The 23,761-nt window shown below is 37.5% G+C and overlaps 1 protein-coding gene across 3 annotated transcripts in view; it reads left to right on the top strand.

Moving 5' to 3' along the window:
• Positions 1 to 23,761, top strand: part of BRINP3 (BMP/retinoic acid inducible neural specific 3) — a 241,002-nt gene that overhangs the window by 9,375 nt on the left and 207,866 nt on the right. For 2 of the 3 annotated variants that reach the window (XM_074908307.1, XM_074908308.1), the window contains exon 2: positions 8,758 to 9,043. In XM_074908307.1, coding sequence (XP_074764408.1) covers positions 8,808 to 9,043 — 236 coding nt within the window. In that variant the 5' untranslated portion in view covers positions 8,758 to 8,807. Of the gene's footprint in view, positions 1 to 8,757; positions 9,044 to 23,761 lie in introns of those variants that run through there. The other variant, XM_074908310.1, reaches the window with a different exon arrangement.

The raw sequence follows: 23,761 nt of genomic DNA, 5'->3' as shown, positions 1-23,761 counted from the left end.
CTTAAAGGTAGGTCTGCCCCAAATACTCTCCATCCTCTATAAAACTGGATCTTCTGTTGGTGAGCAAAGTTTCCTCCCACCCCATCTCCTTTTAGTGTGATGTGAATCCTTCTGCACTACAGAATAATCAGTTGCATTTGGATTGGTCCTCAGCCTTGAAAACCTAGAACTTAAAGGCTCAGTGTAGAACCTGTAAATAGCTACTTCCTCCCATTCTAGATGGCAACACCTGAAATAGCCCTGGGGTTTAAAACTAGTAAAAGGATGAAATTAAACAGGTAAGAGCTGTTTGTTATTCTGATGTCGTTTACTGGATATAGCTAACTTACATGTGTCTTAGTGTGCATGCTCTTTTCATAGCCAGCTGATACTTAGGGGATAAATTGGGCCAGAAAACTGTCTGGGTACTAACAGTTAAGGGTGAAAAGGAGATATATTACTAGGACTACTACTTCGTGACTTTCCAGTGATAGTTTAACATTTAATTTTAGGGTGTACTCTTTGCAAATCCTAAGGACCGACTTAATTGCCATTAAAATGCACCCAACGAGATTATCATAGCAGAGCATATTGAACATTTTTAAGTTAAACACTGAGTTTTAAAAAATTCCAGTAATCTGGAATCCAGGCTTCTAAATACCTGTCTGCCATTAGGATTTTCTACAAACATGAATGCTCCAGTATGCAAAATTTCGTGTCACAGTGATAGATGTCAGCTTGTGCCTGAGGAAATACCGGACCAGAAACTTTCCCTATGCTGTTCTTTTTCTTTTCCTGTAGCACAGATCCCAAACTTATTCAAAGAGGGATTTTTCTGTTTCCATTCTAACTCTTTACATTCAGCTGTTTTAGCTGAAAATTTTTGGACAATTTGAGAGAGTGCTTAATGTAACTTGTGCAATGGAAGAGTGACTTAAGACTGAAGTGTCACAGTTATACATGCAAAGATTTTTTGCAATTGAGACAGTCCATGTGCACTCATGGACTTTGAAAGATGAAGACTTCATCCCCTATGAACTTTATGATTGCTAAAGTACAGTCATCCTGGAGTCAAGTTTACATCCTACAGTCATCCTACAGTCAACCTGGAGCAAGTTTAAAGCTCTTGAAGGAGCACGTTTTTCTGTGGCTTTGCGGCATCCTGGATGTCTGTCAGCTGAAAGTCAGGGCTCAGTCAGGGTCCTGCTTAGCTGTTCCAGAAATGAACTTCATTTTGTCTCCTTGTGTGACTGATGGATGCTATCTGCCAGGGACTTGGGTACTACCCCTGTTTAAAGATAAGGAACTGAGACACGATGAAGACTGGGTGGATTTCTCTCTCTCCGTTATGCACCTACACAGTTGATGTTTGAGGCATCTGGGTGCCTCATGTCCTTTCACAAACATCATGCTTTGACTTTACGTGGTCGAGGACTGTGGCTCCTCTTGGCTCACAAGCGTAGAATGAGGGCTAAGGCAGCCAGCATCTGCAGCCGAGGTGGAAGCTGAGTTGTGGGACGGTGATCTCCAGGCAAAGATGTGTGTGGCCAGGCCTGAGGTCCAGCCAGAGAGTCCGGGGGCTGATGTGGGGGCTGGGACAGTCATACCAGCACCACCCAGTCAGGGTATGAAGGTCCAGGACCCCCCTTTCAGCCCCCACGGGTGGGTGGAGGTCCCAGATGAGGGAGGCCCATTTGTGCACTCAGGGTCCTGACAGCTGATTTCTTCCCCTCCGTGTCTTCTTTACAAGAACAGATTCACTCATTAAGGCAGAAAGACTGAAATTGCAGTATTGGGATGCTGCCCTACGTCATCAGCTAAAACACATGAAGATCCATTTGCACAGGAGGATGAATTTAGATTAACAGATTGAAAAAGCACCTGGGGGAATTTTACATCATGATCTGGGCAGCAAAGGAAAAAATTAGGTCTTTTACAAATATCAGGCATTATAACAATTACCTCAGTACACCTGACAAGCAGTGCATACTTCAAGTGCTAAGGAGACTGGCACTAGCTGTGGCAGGATGCAATAGAAAGCACATGGGTACATCCAATTAAAGACTCACAGGCACCTGCAGGAGTGGAATTCTTCAGGGACAGAGCAAACATCCAGGCACATTTCACGGGCAATAGCTGTAACCTGCAGCAATCAGCTCACATGTTCTAGACAGACCCCATGAAGGCTGCAGAAGTCAGGCTGATATGCACTCTCCCTCTTTTTGTGGGTGCATTTTATTTTTGCTCATCTTCTCTGAAGGCTAGGATGAGGAGAAAATAGCAGGATTGCTTTTACACATAAAAAAATAAAACAACCCCACATCAAACCACCAGACATCCTGTTCGTTCTCTGTTTCAGTTTTTGAGGACATAGTCACAGGGGTCTTGTCCTTGTCTCTCATAGAGAAGAGAGAAGAAAGCTGAAAATCGGCAGTGGATGAAGCTCTATTTCAACAAAGGTGTTGCTTTAGGGTGCACATAGGCAAAGCAGATGCCAGGACCCAATATGAGGATCACACTTATTTTTAGGCCTGGAATGTACAACTCACTTAAGGATGTTAGACGTAGAATTATTTTCTCTTTTCAAATTTGCCAACATACCTGTTTTTGAGTCTCTGCGGAGGACAGTTCCTAGGTCAGGACTTTAGCTCACAGTGAGTGACAGAGAACAAGCTGTCTCAACCCTGAAAATCATCTGTTGACAAATATATTTTGTCTATCCAGATCCCTTCTAATTCTTGCATAACAGCACAAGCTGTACCCTGCAGCTCATGTATCGGACCTAGTGTCAGGGAAAGCTCTCCATCCTTTAAGTCCCCAAACCCCTATTCTGTTTCTTAGTTCTACCAAATGTACATGTTGGTTCTCTTGGCACCAGCCTTCTGGTGGTTCTCAAAATGCAAAAGCTAACTGCTGTCAAACAGCTGGCTACGAGCATGGGACAGAGTAGCCCACCTCAGCTGGTGACTCGTTTTGCTATCCTTCAGGACCTTCAGCTTGAGAGGCTCTAGTCTGTGGATTTGGGTACCTTCCTTTAAACAACATGATCCCTGTGGTGGCTGAGAGCAGAGGAGAGCACTGCTATACTCTCCTCCTCTGTGGCTGATACCAATTGCAGCACTTTCTGCTCTTTTCTTCGACAGCACATCATCAGCTTCATGGCTGTTTCATTTACACTGGACTGTGAAAATTTCGAGAACAGATGCCTCCCTGGGTCTTATTCATTTAAAGTTGTTAACATGCGAAAAATTGCTTTTTGGAAAAAAAAAAAAAAAATCACTGATTATAAGTAGGCCCTGTAGTGCTTTACAAAGGTGGACAATGTGATCATCACATTTCAGATGAGGAAGTGAGAGAACAGAGACATAGTGATAAACCCAGGGTCTTATAGCAGTTAAGAGTAATACCTGAGACTCACACCAATGTTTTATTCTTTATGAAAAATTTCTTTCCATTTTTCAGTGTCAGAATACCTTTGAAAAAAATGGTCCTGGCTTATCTTGCCTTCTATGAGCTTCACTGCTTTCCATCCAGCTGCAGCAAATAAAGTCTTTCTTGTTATTGATGCAGAGTTGAAGTCATTGGTAGCATCCCTGAGAATTTTGTGTAGTAGTTAGAAAACAAAGAATTTACTTCATTCCTGGTTACTGTGATGTGCACTCTGAAAGAAATATCAAGTGTACCCTGTTACACTTAGTACTGTAGTTTATTAAAGGTAGTAACTTTGAAATTCCAAAGGCTAGTAAGTGAATGGAGGGAGGGATGGAGCACCAAAAACCTCATAAATGATAAAATTCTGATCTTACTGAAATCTACCTACATACAAACAGAATTGGTTGTATTCCTCACATCTGTTCTCGGATTTTGTTCTTTGTTTTTAAAGGGATATATACTTATTAATTATTATTTTGATTAGTTAAAAGAAAACTAGGCTTTGTGTTTTGCATAAAATAGCACCATCTTAGAGACATGAAGATTTCCAACTCTTGTGGAGAGATGAACATAGTGTTGCCTGATAAGTTACTTATTACTTTCCTTTGAAAGGACATGGCTGAGAATAACAATCTCAAATTTTTATTTCATCATTATGGGAAGTTACAGCCAGGAGAATCTGACTTCAACATAGAGGATTCTCAACTTTCCATGGAGGGCTGGGATGTTTCAACATTTTAATGGAATTCTATTGAGCATAAAAAACAAAGGGCTTCAGAGAGATCCTGGTCTTCTGCATCTCCACTGTCAGAAGGAGATCTCTATGAGATGCGAGGAGAAAGCGGAAGTGATAGAGGCAAGGCTGTGCTCATTTCTGTGATGCTGACAGAGACTGCAAGGGCATTGTTCCACGTGTAACAGAGGAGGGAGCATCTCAGACCAAGGCTACAGCACCTCCCAGACTTGCATGATAGAGAGAAATGCTGAATGCCCCGGTCTTATTTAAAATATCTGTACATTTAGGGTACAGTTACTGTATTTTTACTCTTGAGAACTGCAGGTATAGATGTGGCCCAAAAAAGCTACTGATGATACCTAATATCAACTTTATTGACTCTTATATAAAAAGTTACTCCACTACTGAACCAGCAGTGATCTATTTAGTAGCTATAACTCAACTGTATATTAGCACATCCGTTTTATACATGACTGTCACCTCTTAGGGAAAAAAAAACAAAGAAAAAAGAAAAAGATTGCATGCAGTAAGGTTTCCTTGAGAAAATTTTATAATATTTCCACCTTAGAAAGGACTTAAACATTGATTTGCTTTTTCTTGAACATTGCTGTCCACACATTTGGGCTGGCCCTATATTATTCTGTATATCTTAATATACATGAGTTATCAATTAATATTCGGTAAGCAAGAGAGCTCAACCCACAAATCAAGCAGACATTGCAATTTGTACTGTTTTAGATAAGTAGCTTAGTAAGTTCATAAACTACACATATGTATTTAAATACCATTTCAAATGTTAAAAAAAAATTATTTACCTTAAAAAAGGAAGACTGCATTTGGTGGGCTTTGCCCTGCAATAGGTTGACAACAAAAAGACTACAGATGTTCTGTGTTCTTGTTCACAGCTGAAGCTTGATGAAATTTGTCCCAGTGGCCACAATGTTTGTTTTGTACTTGCCAGCATTATATTTTCAGAAGATGTAAATGCATGGATTTTACCACTCTTCAGCACACTCTACATGTTTATGAAAACTAGGACTTAGCTATGGTATTTTCAGACCATGCTGAGTCAAATTCATCCTGCATTAATGCAGATGAGGAGACAATGGATTTTGAATAGAGAAGAATTTAGCCCATTATGCTTCTTGAACTCACTCTAACCTCAGAATTTCAAAGAGGAAGGGCTGAAAACTTACTAGCATTTGCAAGTGGTAACTGGGTAAAACTCTGGGGATAACAGAAAGTATTTGTGCTGAGCATCTATACCTGATAATTGTCCTCTAAGCTAGCACTTCAAAGAGGCAGCATGTTGACATGACAGTTTTGTTTGAAGATGTCTTCTCTACAGAGCATCTTCTGCACTTTAAAATCCACCAGCTCTGTTACTTAACAGGTGTTCATCTATTTTTCAGTTCTCACATCTCACCCTGAAACCAGCAGGTGCTCTACCACAAATTTAATTCAGATTATTCCTCCCTGGAGTTCTGTGATGGCTGTTGTAACTACAACCTTTGTATGCTCCACATGTCTGTATCAGGTGTTTAAAAATGTTTTGAGGGCATTTACATTCATTAGAGAATCTAAGTATTTAAAATTTTGAGATATTTTGGAGACTGTAACCTTAGGAAAATTCCTTAGGCTGGCATTTTCTAAATTATCTTTTACTAGGAAATATACATTTAAAGTCCTCTAAGATCTTAAAAAAAAAAAAATTTAGCCTTGGTCTTTTCATGCTTCAGTTCCCTGTTTGTTAAATTGAGGTAAAAATTTACTTCTCAAGGGTGTTATGAGAATTAATGCTATGCAGACTGATTCTACAATGGCTGGACAATATAGACAAATGGATAAGTCTTGTTCACCCATGTGGGTGTGTGCATGTCACTTTGTCCATCTCTACTGTGACAGATAAGTACCAGATGGAGATGCACACTTTATTTCACTCTCCCTAAGGAGTAGATGTATATTTATAATCTTTTGGAAAATACCTTCATCTATCTTTAAAACAAGGAGAATATTTTCTTCTGTAAATACGCAGGTTCTCTAACAGTGTTTTGCCGGTGGTTAATTTATGACATGCCACGAGGTGTAGCATTAAGGCAAGCATAGAGCAGGGCTCTTCACCATTCCTTTCTAAGTGCTCATTTGGTCTAGTTTTAGGAAGATGCTACATATACAAAGTAATTCATTTTCCAATTCTAATATTATAATTTTGAATTCAAAAGGGACTCAATTAGTCATCATTACAGTTTAATGGCCTGAAACACTTTAGTGTTAATAAGTACCTGAAAAAGTAAACTCCTACTTCTTGTAATTTAAACCATTACATGATTTTTCCAATAGAAAAGATAATTTAGGAAAAATAGAACCTTATGTCTTAGCTAGCAGTTTTATAACAGCAATAGGTAAGAAAATTAAAATTCTCATTATGCTCTTGGAAGCTTCACATAATATCAAGAAATTATGCCCAAGGTTTTCCTAGTCTCTGAAAAGATGGTGGAGGGAAACGACTACACTGTGCAATATTTTTTTTTCCTGAGTGGTAAAAAAAAAGATAGGCAGAAGTATTTGTGGTTTTCCACTCTGCTGTGATGCAAAAGCTGGTCTGGCCTGTCTGGAAGTGACTGACATCTTCATTTATGTTGAGCTAATTTTTATCATGATCACCTTGGCTTTTATGGGCCAGGAGAGCAATCCATTGCTTTTCAGTTTTGCTTCAGATCTGCTCATGCTTTTTCATATGATGTGATGAAGGCTACACAATAGTGTAATCTCACATACGTGAACTTCAGCCTGTGAAAGAAAGAAAGCACCAATCTAGGGAAAAGATATTGAAACTTCATACAGTATACACAGATCTGCAGGCTTTTTGCATGTAAGTGATTGCTTGAGAGTATAAAAAAAAAAAAGGTAGAGATATCTTTGTTGTAGGCTCCTCTCCTGGAAGGATTTATAAAATTAATGCAATCTGTGTTTTATGATCATAAACTGCTGCACGGTTGTAACTGTTTATGGTCGCAACTCAGTGCTTTGGCATATGCTCAGCATGAAATATATGAATAAGGTCTTTTTTTTTTTTTTTTTTTTTTTTTCCCAATGAGCTTACGTACACATTTATTGTTTGCAGGACCAGGTCCAAATCACATTACAAACAATTACATTTGTGCCTAAGAAGGCAATAAACCTTGATTCTTTTTCTGGTTGTATAGACAGATTATTATATTCTCAGACTGCAGATTCCCGCTGGCTCCTATGAACTTCTGTGTTCTTCTGGAGGCAGTTAACTTCCTGCAGCTGATATGTTTATACTCTGTACAAAAGATTTCAGAATATTAATGTCTCAAACATATGCACAGAGCATATTTATTCAGCTACACCATTTCCATTATAATGGACGGGTGGTACTGAGTGTGCAGTTGCAGAACTGTTCTATTGGAAGCATCCTTCATTTACGATATACTTAGAAATAAAATTACTGATGGTAAAGAAAAATTTCCCACCAAGTAAAAAAAAAAAAATCGTAACAAGGGTCACTGTAAAAATGTCATAATGAGTGTTGTTTTGAGTGAATGTGTATTAAAAAATATTTTTCCCTGTCAAATCATCAGCTAGAAAAATGAAAGCTCTCACATTACTCTATTTTAATTAATTCTGTGCTGTTTTACCTTACACTGAAAATAAGAGCTGATTGGTTCTATATATTTAGGAATCTACATGACCTCTGTCATTCCAGTATTTCTGAGAACTTCATGCTCTTGCACGGATGTTTTCACAATATCTGGGCAGGCTATAGAATCATTATCTTATTTCACAGGTATGGGACTAAGGTATAGAGAGAAACTGTGGCTTGTCTTCGCTGAGTTCCTACATGAGGTTGTGGCTAATACTTGATTTGATTGGGCACCAAAACAATTGTTTATGCTCCATTTAAATAGTATTTCTGGGCTGAGCCATTGGATTGGAGTGAATTGGACTGAAAGTCAATTGCTCCTGTTAGGGATACTCAAAAGTGCAGTGTCTGGAGCTTGAATAACTCGTTGAACTCATCACTGTGGGTAGCTCCAGTGTATCGATCAATGCAGTCACTCTTGGTGCAGCTACACTGGTTTGAACAGAATAACAAGATGCTGTTAACTATGTTTGTAGTGAAGACAAGCCACTAAGTGACTTTTCCAAGGACATGAAAAAAGAAATCAGTCAGGGTCTTCTGAAACCCATCTGTTTTCTGTCCAGTATCTGAACTGCAGCCTTATGCATAGACATTGCTGAATGATTTTGTACTGATGCTAACAGGCAATAATACTTGTGTTACATATTTTTCATTAATGACTAGCACTATTGGAAAAAACCCCAACAATCCCTTCCCTGGTAATTTGTGAAGGTTTCCCTTCAACAGTAAATATTATTACTGATGATGTTAATGGAGACATTAGTTTCACAGCATTTGAAGTACTTAAACACTCCACTGTTAACTAGCCTAATGGGGTTTATGGTAATGTAAAACGTAATAAGTAGAGGCCACTATCTCTTCAAGCTGAAAGAAAGGAAAGTTGTTTCTACTTCCAAGGGATGCCTAGTGTGTGCTTATCTAATTGACTGTGTATTTTGTCTAGGTGTTGAGGGAAAGCTAAGAGAATGAAGGCTCTAAGTCCCCAGTGGAAGCATGATATGGCGATGCAGTGCTGGTGCTGAATTGTTCTCTCTGATGGCTCTATGGGAGTGGATAGCACTGAGTCTTCATTGCTGGGTTTTAGCAGTTGCTGCTGTTTCGGATCAGCATGCCACAAGCCCCTTCGACTGGCTCCTCTCTGATAAGGGACCCTTCCATCGCTCACAGGAATACACAGATTTTGTGGACAGAAGTCGACAGGGATTTAGCACAAGATACAAGATTTACAGGTATGAAGCAAAGGGAAAGCAATTACAGAGATATCATCCTTAGAAGCTGTAAATTATCAACAAGGGTTTCCTTAAGGGCAAGTTTCAGATGCGGGAACAAATCCATAGACACAAAATTCATTGCTGAAATACATGCAAGGCCATATATGCAGTGTGTACTATGGAAATGCCTACTTGTGTTGTTTCTGTTTTGTTTAAAGAACTTCTGGTAATTGATTATGTTGCTTTGGAAAACATTGTTTACTACCTAACCTCTACTCTGCCCTAGTGACCTGCTCAAAAATGTCCTAAGGTATTCAGATACCATCTTTGATTGCAGAGGGTTAACATGGAACACCTTTGATCATGCAGCAGGATCCAGTTCAATTGTTTTCAGTGTGGCTTATCAAGACATAAACTGAGACTTCAAGAATGAGATTGTGGCTCCACAGATACTGCTGGCAAAACATGGACTTCATTGTAGAAACCAGAGCATTTCAAAAGTGACTCAAAAAGTGTAATGCTAGTTTATATCAGTGTTTTGAGAAGCAGTTTTCTCATCCCTGAGGGACTGAACTATAAGACCACTGTGAATTTTAACCCAAATTGCAGGTGTTTGCTCCATCACAGAACTCAGCATTAGGCTGGCCCAATTCAAACCGAGAAAATAAAAAAATGGGAAAATGTCCAAGTGTCCATCAAGTATAGGCCTGCTTGAGTATTTGTGCCTTGCTGTAGAGTTGCTTTCATGATACATTTGTAACCTCTCAGTTTCTACTCTTTGAGCCAGCACCGGTGAAATATCTTCTTAATCATTTGCTAGAGGTATAACTCAGTAACATCCCATAGGTTTACCAAGGAAATGGGAATGAAAAGGAGAGTTTAATAGTAGTTTAATAGTAGTAACCTGATGACAAATAGAAAGAAGAGGAGAAATGAGGGAGCGTGAGAGATTAAGAACTGAGAAAAGATCTGTAAGCAGAGGGACTTTTTCACTTCATATTATAGATCCCTCCTGGCAACAAAAAGAAAGGGATTGCAGCAGAGCAATACAGCACAATTTTTAACTTCCCTGGTAACTATCCAGTCTATAAACACAGACAATTTTGGTATGGAAAGACACATGCTGTTTTAATTTAAAACCATGAAACACTTTGTGCAAATTTCATACCTATTTTAAACTATTATTCCCTAGTGGTATCCAGCTCTTTAGAAGAGTAGTATATGATTATATATTATATCTAGTCCAGTGTCCAGTGTCCTGTGCCAAAAACTGCTGGTCTCAGACAGTACAGATTTTCTTTTTTAGAAATTTACTTAATTCCTAAATACATGCAGTAGAGGGCACTCTGTTGCAGGTCAATTTTGCAGTGAGCTTCTCTGTGGTGTATAGAGAAATTAAACACATTTTGAAAATAAAGTGTGATTTGGAAATACTCTTGATGAAGTGGCTTGTCTTAACAGAACAGCATTGCCCAATATTTACTGCATTTTAAAAGCCAGCTGTCAGGACCAATAATGTAAAGCCAATAATGCAGAGACTGAGACAGCATATTTTATTCCTATTATTCTGTATTAGTCAACACCGAACCAAAATTATCTTGCTAAAAACATGAAAGATGGAATTGTATTTCATTCCAACTCTTTCAATCAGGTCTTTGATAACTTTTCTCATCTCAGCCATCATTACAGAAACATTGTTAAATTTTATAGATCTGTAATTATATCCTTAATATTTATTTGGGTTTGTGTATAGGTTTCAACTGATTTTAATTTACACAATCTCACAGAAAGTGCTTCTTGTGTTTATTTCTATCCTCTGCCTATTCCCTTCGAGAACTGAGCCAGGAAGCCAAAAGAGGCACAAGCTACCTGAATTAAGAGAAAAGCTTCAGTTTTTGATTTAGTCCTCCAAATACAAACCTTACTGCAAAGATCTCCTGTAAAATATGGTCCCATTAGCAAGTAGTGCAGAACATAGCGACCTTGTTACGAACCTCACACTGTAAATTTAATCCCTGTTGCTTTTCTATGAGCTTTCCCAGGCTACAAGATCTGGAGTCTAATTGGTCTGTTCATTCCTTCACTTATCTTTTACCTATTGAAAACAATCCCTCAAGGACACAGTCCTGATTTGAATGGAGAGGTAAGAAAGGCAAAAACATAGGCCTGCATTGACTCAGTGGAATCACATTAACAAGAAAGAAAGGTGCCATTCCAAACAGTGCTAATAGGATGGCCTCCTTTCCCTTTGCTCTTCAGCCCTTAAAGCCCACACCTGAGACCTGAAAATTTAAGAGTAAAGGCGGAGGAATGTCACCTCCGTTCATTATAACATTCATGTCAGGTCAAAATCCATGGGGCTGAAGAAAAGTGAAATGTATAGGGTGAGAGATTCCAACAGATTGTGTTCCATTTTGAATCCTTTCTGATAGGATGCTGGTAGCACAGTGGGGTCAGACAGAAAATCACTGAATACTTTTTTTTTTTTTTTTTTTTTTTTTTTTTAATGGCACAAATGTGGCAAGTACCTGCAGACTACCTAAAGATGTGCCTCTCTTTTGGGGAAGGAGTTGGCTCCAAAACTGATGGGACTGTGACAAGTAGCAGCTGTCTTTCCATGTCTCCAGACCAATGGCATTCAAGCCATACACAGAAGATGACCCATTAATCTCTTTGCCAAAACCTAACAAATACTGCTGCCCGTGGGAATTAACTCAGGACAACCAACCTAACACTGGGACTAGGTGTTTACAATTAACAGCAATTAAATGGTCTCAATAAAAATAACATAAAACCAGTAGTGATTTGCACATACTGCATGTAGTATTTTAAAATGTGTTGGAGGAGGTTTCAGCAGAAGACTGCTGTATGACTTTGGTTTTCTAACACTGGAACAATTATGCAGCGACTAGAATATTTTGATTCCCACTACTTTTTCCCCTCCTGTAGAAGTCTCAGGAGAGACAGTAATGATGTAGAAAAAAATTTCTCGATTAAATCATTAAGTTCCCTTTTTTTTTTAATTTCAAAATAGGATTGCTTATTATAATCAAGATCATATTAAAAAACAGACAATACCTGTTATTCTGGTTTTGGTTAAATCAGGTAGTGCATATTTCTGTAAATACCTAAGTGCCAGAGATGAAGCCTTTATTTTGCACCATTGCTTGACACTGATATGAAAGGATCAAGGTCACATACTGCAGGCCCATGAAAAACATAGAATGATTAAAATCAAGATAATAGGACAGTGGACTGGAAAAACACATATTAAAGAGAACAACAAAGAATATTAAAATGAAGATTACTTGAAACTTGATGGAAACATTGTCATTATTTTTCAGCTATCGCGTAAAACAATGTTGTGCTACTTGTTTTTTTCCTGTTATTTGCATGGCAGGAGACAGACTGATTTCAAAGTTTATTTTCACCTAAAAATATATGACAGTTACTTTCCATGATGTCTAGTAGTCATTTTTTTTCAGTTCTTAAATTATATAACCTGTTTGCATTTAGATAGATGGGAGTCCAACTTTGAGACTAAAGCAAGAAAAAAGTTAACACTAAATGGACTCTGTGTTGGCATTTCTATTTTCCCCCTAGCTCTTTGTATACCAGTGAGGCAAAAAGCATTAGCTTTGTATCCTGGTCACTATAAACAAGGCGTTCATCAATCTGATCAAAATTGTAGAGATGATGCCAAAGATTCATACTGAGGAACACACTTATTAACTGAGCCCTATTTTTTATGAGAGGTCCTAACTTAAGCATAATATGTTTCTTCTTATGTTTTCTGATGTTTCTTATGTTTCTTTAAGTTACACTTTGCCGTATCTCCCTATCTGGCCTTTTGAGCAGAAAACAATGGTGTGATAAAAGCAATGGATGCATAAATTATGGGAAGGTAGCAGCAGAAAAAACTACTGTCATGCTTATTTAAATCTACACAATAAAGATCTGTTATGTCCATGGGCAAACAGACTGATTCTGTAGTGTGCTTAGCTCCCCTAGGAGAGGAGCTTTCAACATTACAGGATAGAGCTGAAAGAGACAAATATATATGTAATAATGTTTTATATATCTGTAATAATGTTTTAATCAGGTATTGCAGAACACTAACTAATTGTAACTGATATTACCATTGTTATAAGTTGGGAATGGTGGTCTGGTTATGCTGATTATGTGGCAGTGTGGTATTTCCTATAATTCCTTGAAGGAAATATCCTGCTGCAGGATATTTAATAATTGCCATAGCTTTTGGTGGCATTCATTGCTACTGATCTATAAAGCAAAATTCCAGGAAAGCACCTGGATGGCTGCTGAAAACCTTTAAATTAGTGGGAATGCTGTGTCAATGTTTTATGGAAGGTGGTTCCTGTAGTTAATATCAGTAATTTTTTTTGCAAGGAAAACCGAGTTTATCATTTGTTATTTAATACACAATGGGAGTACTGTGCCTCTTATGTAAAACAGTTACCCAGACAAAGGAATTTCAGTCCAAACAGAATGAGATGAGAGGTTACCAGGATGGAAAGAGTGATTATGAAATTATGCAAAGAACCTACATTGTATCAGAAGAGGTAAACTCTACAAAGATAGGGAGGTATTCATGCTATTAAATAAAGTCCTGAGGAAATCTCCTCAGGGATACTGTGTAGTTTTGTTCAAGCAAAATGATTTAAAGTCTGAAACAGATGTGAAAAATCAGAGGAAAAAAGAATGTAGCTTTTTCTTTTAAGAAATGTTTGGTACATTTAGGAAAAAACAAACAAACAAAAAAGAGCTGAAAGACGACACAATTCCCATCAATATAAATATAATTTAAACCAAAAGCCATCACTGTCATAAAACCAAATTAGTATTAACTGGCTATGAATAAATTTAGGCTAGGTATTTAATGTTATTTATTTATTAATTTATTTAGAGGTTACTAATCATTAGAGTAAAATATTTCTGGGATGTATTAAGTTACAAAACCTTACCAGTTCTATGAACAGAGAGGGGGGGAAAGGGTTATAAGATGTAATGCTTATGACAATGAACTAGGTTTTAGTAACCACTGATATCCCTTTGAGGTAAGTATCCCTAAAAAGTGTAGAACACTAGTTTGTAAAAGAAGAAAAAATCTCCCACAGAAATGATTAGGTCTGTGCAGCACAGTACTGTGTGGCTTAAGAAGTGTTCCTTTAGAGTTTGTTTTAAAAGGGATTGTGTTTGTTCATGAACAACTAAAAAAATAAAAGTATGAGAAAATTAAAAGATTATTTTATATTAAAATATACTGGGTTCCTCTTACATGTTCTGAATCCTCTGGTAACAGAACCTATAGGGTAAAGTGAGCAAGACTGAAGATTGTAGTAGAACACTCACTAGTAAGTTTTAATACTTGTGTGTGAAGTTAAGTAGAGCCAACATCAAAGCCGGTTATGGTTTTTATTCCTTATCAATAAATTTTAGCTCACAGTTGTCACTAGACTTCCTGACACATGTATACTCCTGACAGACAGTGTTAATAAAAGAACTAGGGGGTTCAGTTGTGAAGGTACACATCACCATGCCCTGATTTGTGATTTTCAGTGGTCTGGAATGACATTTCCTTGTGCTTTTCCTGAGGTTGCTTTGAACTGATAATTTAGGAATTTTAAGGCATTGAGAAGAAATAATATAACGTCTTCAGTAACTTCTTCCAGTACCAATGTTTGGCTGTAAAATGCAGGGCTGAAAAGAGATGTCTACCATCATACCTTTCAAAAGATTAAGGAAACAATGATATGGTGTTTCTTGATGCTGTTATTTTTGTTATATATGATTGTACTCTAGAAACCATCAGCACCATGTTTTGGAAGGGCCCATTTGGTACTGGTCCTGTTGCCTTTTCAAAGAAGCAGTCTTATTTCAAAAAGACAGGAGCTCATTTTTCAGACATGAACCTCAGTTTCCTTAACACAGAACATCACATACAAAAACTACAAAAGGTGAGGAAGGTAGTAACAGAGGAGTGGAACATCATATATCAAAGAAAGGAATGAGGCAAATTCGTACTGTAGCAGTTGAGGAAAGAAGTGGTCTGTAGTCAGCAAACTGTAGCTCTAATGGGCAATGGTGAGGTAGCTCTCATCAGGTAGCTTAGCAAACTGGTCAACCATTGCCTTCAGTTCTTCAGAGCCGTTGCTTCCTTGGGCATTGAACTGCATGCACAGTGTCACTGCTGGGCAGCTGAGATCTGGGATTATAAATGCACCAAAGAGCAAGCAAGTTTATGTTCCACAATTGCTGTATCAGTCGGGAATAAACAAAAGGAACAGTTCTGTTTGCCTTTTCAAAAAATTCACTGTATCAGTAAATCGCTTCTGGCTTGCACTGTAATTGGCCAGCTTGCTTTAGGGAATTTTCCATTCAACCTGGTGGATAAAAGGTACAGTAATCAGATAGATCATCATTCTCAGGATGTCTATGAAAGGCTAGACTACTGAATGCACAAAGTCTTCTTTTTAAATCCAGTGGCTCATAGGCTGGGGACAGAAAGAGCAGCTCAGAGACAATTTCTAGGATTGTGTATTGATAGGTTTCCACTGGAAAAAATAATATTTGTAGTCCAATACAATGGTCTCATTATTATAGGCACTGTAGGTACACAGAACAAAAATATGCTGATTTTAGTCCTGAGGAATCAAACACTGTAGTTTCCTGCAGTGGAATTAATGTAAGGGGGGAAAAAAAAAAAAAAGGTAATTTTTAAAGAATGTCTGGATTTGAAAAATAGCATTGAGTTTCATTTCTGATTGTGATATACTTTAACAGCCTCTCTTAGTCTAGTTAGCTGGGCTTTGGTAGAACTGCTTGCATAAGTACATACCTGAGCAAAATAAAGGTTTTAAATGACCATATTTCCAGTTCTAGCAATATTTGGACAATGTTCTCCAAAATAATCTGATTTCCAGTCCTTTGTTTCAAATGCACATCTCCTTCATAAGAAAGTTTTACCTTTAGGGTCTAAATACCTATCAGGTAGTGATGCTTTACAATTAGCAATTCCTATTATCAGAATTATATTAGTTTCTTGATCTATCTATCCAAGGAATTCTCTGGAAGTTACATGTTTCTGAAAAGGTGGAAATAAGGAGCGGATAATTTAAACTGAGAAGCTATGTATACATAACAGAAAACTTTCAAAAATGTTTTCAGCTAAATTGTAACTGCAGCCTAGTTTAGTTTACCAGTAATCTCAAGGGGTTGACAAGTACGTAGAATGGATGTTCGCAAAGGCAAAATAGTCTTTCACTGACGTTCCTATGGATACTTGTGGCCCATGAAGAAGGGCAGACAGACATGAGGGGCTCAGAGATGGGCAGGAACATCCAAAGAGAGGTAGGGAGTTCTGATTCCCAAGCTGTCCTTCTCTTTCCATCTCTGTTACTTATGTGAGGCAGCACAGCAGAGAAGTCATCTGCTCTAGGTAAAGTGCTAACACTTACCACTCAAAGAGCACAGAATAAATCAAGCTCACTTCTGACACTGATCCACAACATCAGCCCTCAGTCCACCTTTGAAGGTCTTGGGGAAAGCATGACCAGATGCTGAGGAAACAGGGTATTTTTAAGATATTCTGGCTTCCTACAGAATCTTGTAGAAATCTTAGTGAACAAGAGGAAATTCATCTGTGAGCCTAATCCTAGAGCATTCCAAAATCTTTACACTGTTTTGCCACTGACCAGGGTCAGACCTACCCCATATCCCCTCACTCCATTTTGCTGTCTCAGTATTAAACTACTGGGTTTCAAAACAAAGGTAGAGTTTCTCTCTGTGAGATAAACAAGTGCTAGCATTGGAAAGGCTAATAGGGAACAGTGCTGGCTAGGCCAGCAGGATTAAGAGTGTTCTCAGGAGTCAGCTTGACAAGAACACAAGCATGTTTTAGCTTGGCAACAAAAGAGAATATCGATGCCAAGATTGCCTTCTGTATTTTTTTTAATAATACACTGCAGGAGTCTGTGTTTTGACAATCTCTCTTTGTATTTCTTCTTATTTGTTTGGTGTATTTGATTAAAGATCCCAAGGAAACTCAAATAGCAAGGAGAAGAGTGAATCTTATTTTTTGTGAACATTACTACAACCTATTTCCAGAATATACCCACTTTCAAAATCTAATATTTTAAGGATAATTATTAGATCAAACCTCCTACTGATATGCTTCCTTAGAACAAAGAACATTTATTTAGAGAATATGGTGTGTCATCATTTCAGTTAGTAAGTACATAAATCATTTAAGTTGCCCTAAAAAATTTAGGATAATAGAGGCTATAACTTAATGGTTTCATGCAATCACTGGAGTAGTATAAAAGCTGTTTAACAGTAATAATAGATTCATTCTTCAGTCAGCAGGATAGTCTGCCAGGATCTTGGGCATGAAATCAGGTCATATTCATTAATTCTTTGAAGATTTTTTGGTTAGCTGGGTCTTTGCTCTTTATCTGACCTTCCTTTTTATTTTTGTTTAAATATACCTGCTAGTGCTATCACTGATATTCAAGGGTAGAGGATTTCAAATACTGATGACTTTCATAAAGGGGAAAAACAATTATCAGGATTTCTTTTTGGTTACTGGAAAAAAACCAAACCAAACCAAAACAAAAAAACCCAAAAACCCCCCATGTTCTCTGTGCTTTCATTTTAACTCCTATATTGTTATTTTTCCTTACTGCTGCTCAGTCAGTAGTCATCTCCAAACAGAATGGCTTTCAGGTATTTCTTTTTGTCCATATGTTAAGTCTATATGGGTGGCATGTTATATCTTACATAGAGAAAAGAACTGAACAGCACAGAAACCTTTTCTGTATAGAAAGACAGTGGTATTGGCTGGAATGTATGATTCTTTGTCTAGAAGGGTGTTTGTGCCATTTCCATACAGAAAAAGAACAACTTACACCAAATGTGCTCATTCAATTTTTGCAGTTTCTTCTACTATCATTCACTTAAGGTCGTGGTCAATATCTTAGAATTCAAATCATAGTTGTCTTCTAGCTCTGATTGATTGTTTCTACAGGTTTGACTAGTCACTATTCTGGTTGTGAATTTTTATTGTGTAGCTACAGATTCATTCCAACAGAGACCCTTGTGAAGAAAAGCAATACTTCAAAATAATGTCCTGTTTCTCGATTGTCCCCAGAATCCCAATATGATTGTTATGGATAGTAGTGTTCTTAAGGTCATTAATGGCTCCATGTCTCAATTAATCTTCTGATACTCTCAATTTCTACTTTATTTATACAGCTTGAGAAGAGAAGATACTTTTACTGACCAGACAATTTGATACATATAGAGCTCTGAAAACTGCACACACGAAGCCCACTAGCAATTTAGAAGTTGTGTATGCAAGTCTCACATGCATAGAAGAGGTAGCATTTGGCTTTAAGTAATAAATGTTAAATTCTCAAGGGAAAAACTCACATACAGGTTTTGACTTATATGAGTAACATAATTTAAAATCAAAAGCATAAGACATTCTAACAAATATTCTGAAACATCATCAGAATCAGACCTGAGGAAATATAATTGATTAATTTAAAATAAATATTTGTGTTTTAATTAATCTTGAACTATGTTCTTACAGTTCTTGAAATTTAACAAATAGGAATTTTTAACTTATACCCTGACTGCTAGTAGTGGAATTGGATGCTTTACTAGGAACTCAAATACAGTATCAGCTTTGCCTACTGATAAGTATGCTCTATTAATAGAAAGTAAGCAGACACAACACATTTTTATCCAGTTGCATTTAATTGCATTTTATTTAAACCTCATCTAGCCATTTACTGGCTATAGTTTATAATAATAAACCTAAATTCTAAACCTTACACATCACAATCAATCTGATAACCCATATTAACAAACACAATATAGTCTTTTGTCTACATTTTACACATTTAACCATGCAGAATAAATTAAAAATTAGTATTTTCAACTGATTAAATATGAAGGACCTTTAGTGAGGTCTCTTGTTACAAAGAACTGTTCATTGCCATTTTTCTTTTATAAAAGATCTAACGATGCTTTTGGTGACAAACTACAAGACTCAGTAAGTGGAGAACATAGTCTGTGGTGCTTGTTCATTTACTGCTTTCTAGACTATTTGTGATTACTGCCAGAGTGAATCGATGTGAACACCAGTGCATGCGTGTTTATATACATTTATGTGCATATATACACACACACCTGTATGTATGTGTGTGCATGTGTATGTATATATAAACACATATATATATATATAAATATAGATATGGATGAGTGAAAATAAATGAGTATATTCACATTTCTACAGTGAAAATAATCCTGTTTATTAGAAAGACAAACATATCTTCTACAGTCAGATGTCTGAATAAGAGCCTTTGACCAGTACTTTAATGAAGTTTACTCTGGATACTTCCTGATGAATAAGAGGTCCAGAAATTCTCAATAACATTGGCAATGCTAGAAGATCTTTCCTTATTAGCTCCTTGTGTTAAAATGCCTGTGTCGAAAGCATTCTGTCAGAACTGCTGTATTTTCCCATGCTTTTGGTCAATTCTAGGTTATGCCACTTACATTAAACTTTAGCTTTGCCTACAGTGAAAGACATCTGAGAATCTGTAACACATTAGGATGAACTGTCTGTTTCATAGAGGGGTTATTATGACTTTGCTCCATTTTTTTTTTTAATATCCATATTATTCTAGTTAAAGAAATTAGCCTTGAAAGGGTATAGTATTATGATGTGTGTACAGAAAAAATATATATGCATGTATGCAGCTACAGAAATTCTATATTTAACTCCCAGTTTTCCACAGATTCCTTGTGTGATAATGTCATGCAAAATCTATAGGTCATAGATTTTCATAAAATGATAGAATGGTTTGGGTTGGAATGGACCTTGAAGACCATCTAGTTCCAACCCCCCTGCCATGGGCAGGGACACCTTCCACTAGCCCATGTTGCCCAAAGCCCCGTCCAACCTGGCCTTGAACCCTTCCAGGGAGAGGGCAGCCACAACCTCTCTGGGCAACCTGTGCCAGGGTCTCATCACTCTCAAAGTAAAGAATTTCTTCCTAATCTAAATCTAAATCTAAATCTAAATCTAAATCTAAATCTAATCTAAACCCACCATCTTTCACTTTAAAATCATTACCCCTCATCCTTTCCCTACACTCCCTGATAGAGTTCCTCTCCATCTTTCTTGTAGGCCCCCTTTAAGTACTGGGAGGATCTTCACTTTTGGATCCAAGATGTGCTCATGCTTGGACAGTGAACCCTCCGATAAGACCTGTCAATATATCTGTTTGAAAAACATTGTAAGTTTTGCAGAGCTCCTAACTTTCAAAGAGTCTGAAAGAAGTTTGTGCTGAGTTCAGTGTCCAAGGTGGGTGCCCAAGTTAACAGCATGTGAGTGCAACACAAAAACTGACTCCTGATCAGTGCTTTCATATGCCTCTCACTAGCATCTGTTTCATTACTTATTTCCTCAAGGACTTCCTTCCTGCTTAGAAACCTTTGGTTTTTTCACTTTTTTTTTTTTTTTTTTTTTTTTTTTGTTAATGTCAGGGATTAAAGAGTATCTGAAAGATATTTTTATTTGAGTTGCCTCTGAAAGTTGTTTTTCCTTTTAGTAAAACTGTTTCTCATATGGTTGACTTTGAAGGTCCATCTGTTTATTTAGAATTTTGCCTGAAGAAGTAATGATTATGTCTATTTTTACCGATCTCTCCATGGCCTGGATAAGCATGAACAAATGGGTTCTTGTTTCCTGGTTCTGACACTGAAGTTCTGTGTGACTTGGGTATACGTGCCCTTGGTAACGAAAACTTCAAGGAGCGTTAGATAGCAGTACAATATATTAAGTCCTCTGACACTCACCCTTTCTTTTATGAGAGACAAAACAAACAAACAAAATAAAAAAACAGTTCAAAAAATTTTTTGAGCATGATGGTTGTTTTCCCAGACAGTGAGATTGATAGAATATGAGTAATTTAAAAAGGAATTTTAACCAGAGCAATTTATTGGAATTTAAAGACAATTAACATTAATGTTTAAACTTTAAAAGTTTGTGAACTAGGACATTAAAATGAAACAACAGTAAGTGTACTTCTACTTCTAAAAAATGTCTCCATGTACCTATTCTGTATACATTGGAAGACAAAATTTTATATATAACAGACACATTTCTTTGTATTTCTCTTGTCTTCACAGTTAAAACATGAGAATTCCAAAGCATGAGTGGGTTTGTAAGACTTCATATCCTTGTTGATGGCAATAAAATAGTCTTTGTTTGACAGTTATGCTAATACAAAGTGAGATTTGGCAAGTTTCTACACAACAAAAATTGAGGTCACATGACTCCAGTTTCTAATTCAGGTTGAATCTTTGGAAATTCCCATGTATGGTTGGTATGCATGAGTCAATACTTATCTCTTCCTATGAAGTACTGGTTCTGTCACAGTAATTGGAATAAAAGAGTAGGGAAAGGTCAATTTTAGGTCAGTAAACTTGGTAGCTATATCTCAGAATTTAGCCAGGGAACAGGACTTTTGAGAGAGAGGGTTGAGTGAAACAGAGAGAGGTCCAGTTACATGTTATCAAACAGATTTTTGCCTGAGAGCTGTGTCTGAAGACAGTGCATACTTGATATGAGGTGGTTTTACTTTCATGAAATCTGCATTTCTGAACTGTGGTGAAAAAAAGCTTGTGCTTTTCTTCTCTGTGAGATCATCCTGAAATGTGCTAACAAAACAGTAATTTCTGAAGGTGCTAGTCTGGCAAGCAACTTTCCTTAAAGCCAGAAAACAAAGGAGGATGCTGGTAACAATCCCAGGTGCGGAAAGGCCACTGGAGCGATTGCCTGCTAATACTATCTGCTGAGTACAGGGTAAGAGGAAAGTAGCTTGAACTTAATACCGACAGGGTAATTACAGGGAACCAGCTGGTTTTTGAGTGCCGTAACAAATGCAGATTTTTTTTCCTATACCTTTTCTGTCTTCTGGTTTATGTCTGGGTCTGACTAGAGGTTATTTTGCAGTCAAAGCATTTATAAGAGGGTGACTCTTCTGCACTCACATTCCGCACTGTGGGGTCATTTTCAGGTGTGCCTTTGTGATCACATTATTTTGCCCATTATGACTTAAGGTCATAAAAAGTGAAAATAATTTTAAAGAGATTTATGGTGTAACATATCTAGAAATTGGTGAAATTTGTTTGAAGTTGGACAGTGAGTTCAAAAATTATTTGGAAGAGATATAGCATATGCCCGTAACACCCACCTGCATTTGCTACCACAACGCAGTTGCATAGACTCCAGTTTTTTAAGAAACAAGACTAAATGAAATCTAGAATCAGCATCAATTTGAAAGGTTGCATTCTTGACTGATAAGGATCCCTAATGCCACTGGCTTGAAAATGCACCGGTTTACTGAGATTTTGAGCTAGAAGGACAGGATCTTAGGCCTCCACTGACACCTAGAAGGTGATGCAGGCTGGCTCCTCATGGCCAAATTTGTAACAGGAAACTCAGCACCACATCCCATCTTCAGAGTCCCACTGTACTCCTTGCTCTTGTGAGGGACACCTAGACAACTGAGGGCTAAGAACAGCAGGGCACAGTGCAAGGTGTATTTGTTCCACAGGTTATATGTGGCCTTGTTTTATAGTAGGGAACAATTAACTCCATGGCAGGTGGCGGTTAATTTTTCAGGAGCTGGGACATTTGTGTTCTTGACAAGTAATGTCTTAGCAGTGTAGTCTGATTTTTTTTTTTTTTAAATACACAGTTCTCAATTCTGCCACTGACCCTGATACATTTGTTTCTAATTAGAGAAAAGGAATATGGATTTAATGCTTTCTGATAATTTTTGCTCTAGGGATTGTCTAATGACCTATTGTGCATCGAGATTTCTATTAGCACGATAAATTGTTCACAGAAGTAGACCATAAAGTACACAGGGCATAGATGACAGACAATATAGCAAGAACAACTTTCTGTTTCGTAAAAGTTGTTTGTTGTTTGTTTGTTTTCTTTTCTTTTTTTTTTTTTTTTTTTTAAGTTTTGGGCATTGGATATTACATCCCAAATCCATATTATGTTTTACTATTTTCTTGTGGAAGGATGTCACTATCACACCCAGTGTTGCTGCTGGGAAGTACTACATTCATGGAATTATTTGTTCTTACCAGATCAAAGCAACAAGGTGATTGATTCTCCCCCTCTACTTTGCTCTTGTGAGACCCCATCTGCAGCACTGCACCCAGCTCTGGAGCCCTCAGCACAAGAAAAACATGGAGCTGTTAGAGCAGGTCCAAAGCAGGGGCAAGAAAATGGTCAGAGGGCTGGAGAAGAGAAGACTCCAAAGAGACCCTATTTTGTCCTTTGAAAATATGAAGGGGTCTTATAAGAAAGATGGTGAGAGACTTTTTACCAAGATCTGTAGTGACAGGACAAGGAGCAATGTTTTTAAAGCAAAAGAGGATAGATCTATACTGGATATAAGGAAGAATTTTTTTATGACGAAGGTGGTGAGACACTGGCACAGGTTGCTCAGAGAAGCTGGGTAACCTGGGCTAGTGGGAAGTGTCTCTGCCTGGGGCAGGGGGGGTGTTGGAACTAGATGATCTTTAAAGGACACTTCTAACCCAAACCGTTCCTGATTCTACGATTCTAAGAATGAATGTGAGGAACTGTGTGGCTTTTACCATTCAGGCAATCAGGCAACATGA

The sequence above is a fragment of the Athene noctua genome, chromosome 5, assembly GCF_965140245.1.
Source record: "Athene noctua chromosome 5, bAthNoc1.hap1.1, whole genome shotgun sequence".
Taxonomy (NCBI): Eukaryota; Metazoa; Chordata; class Aves; order Strigiformes; family Strigidae; genus Athene; species Athene noctua.
Note: the sequence above shows the minus strand (reverse complement) of the source record. Positions and strands in the feature narration are given on the sequence as shown.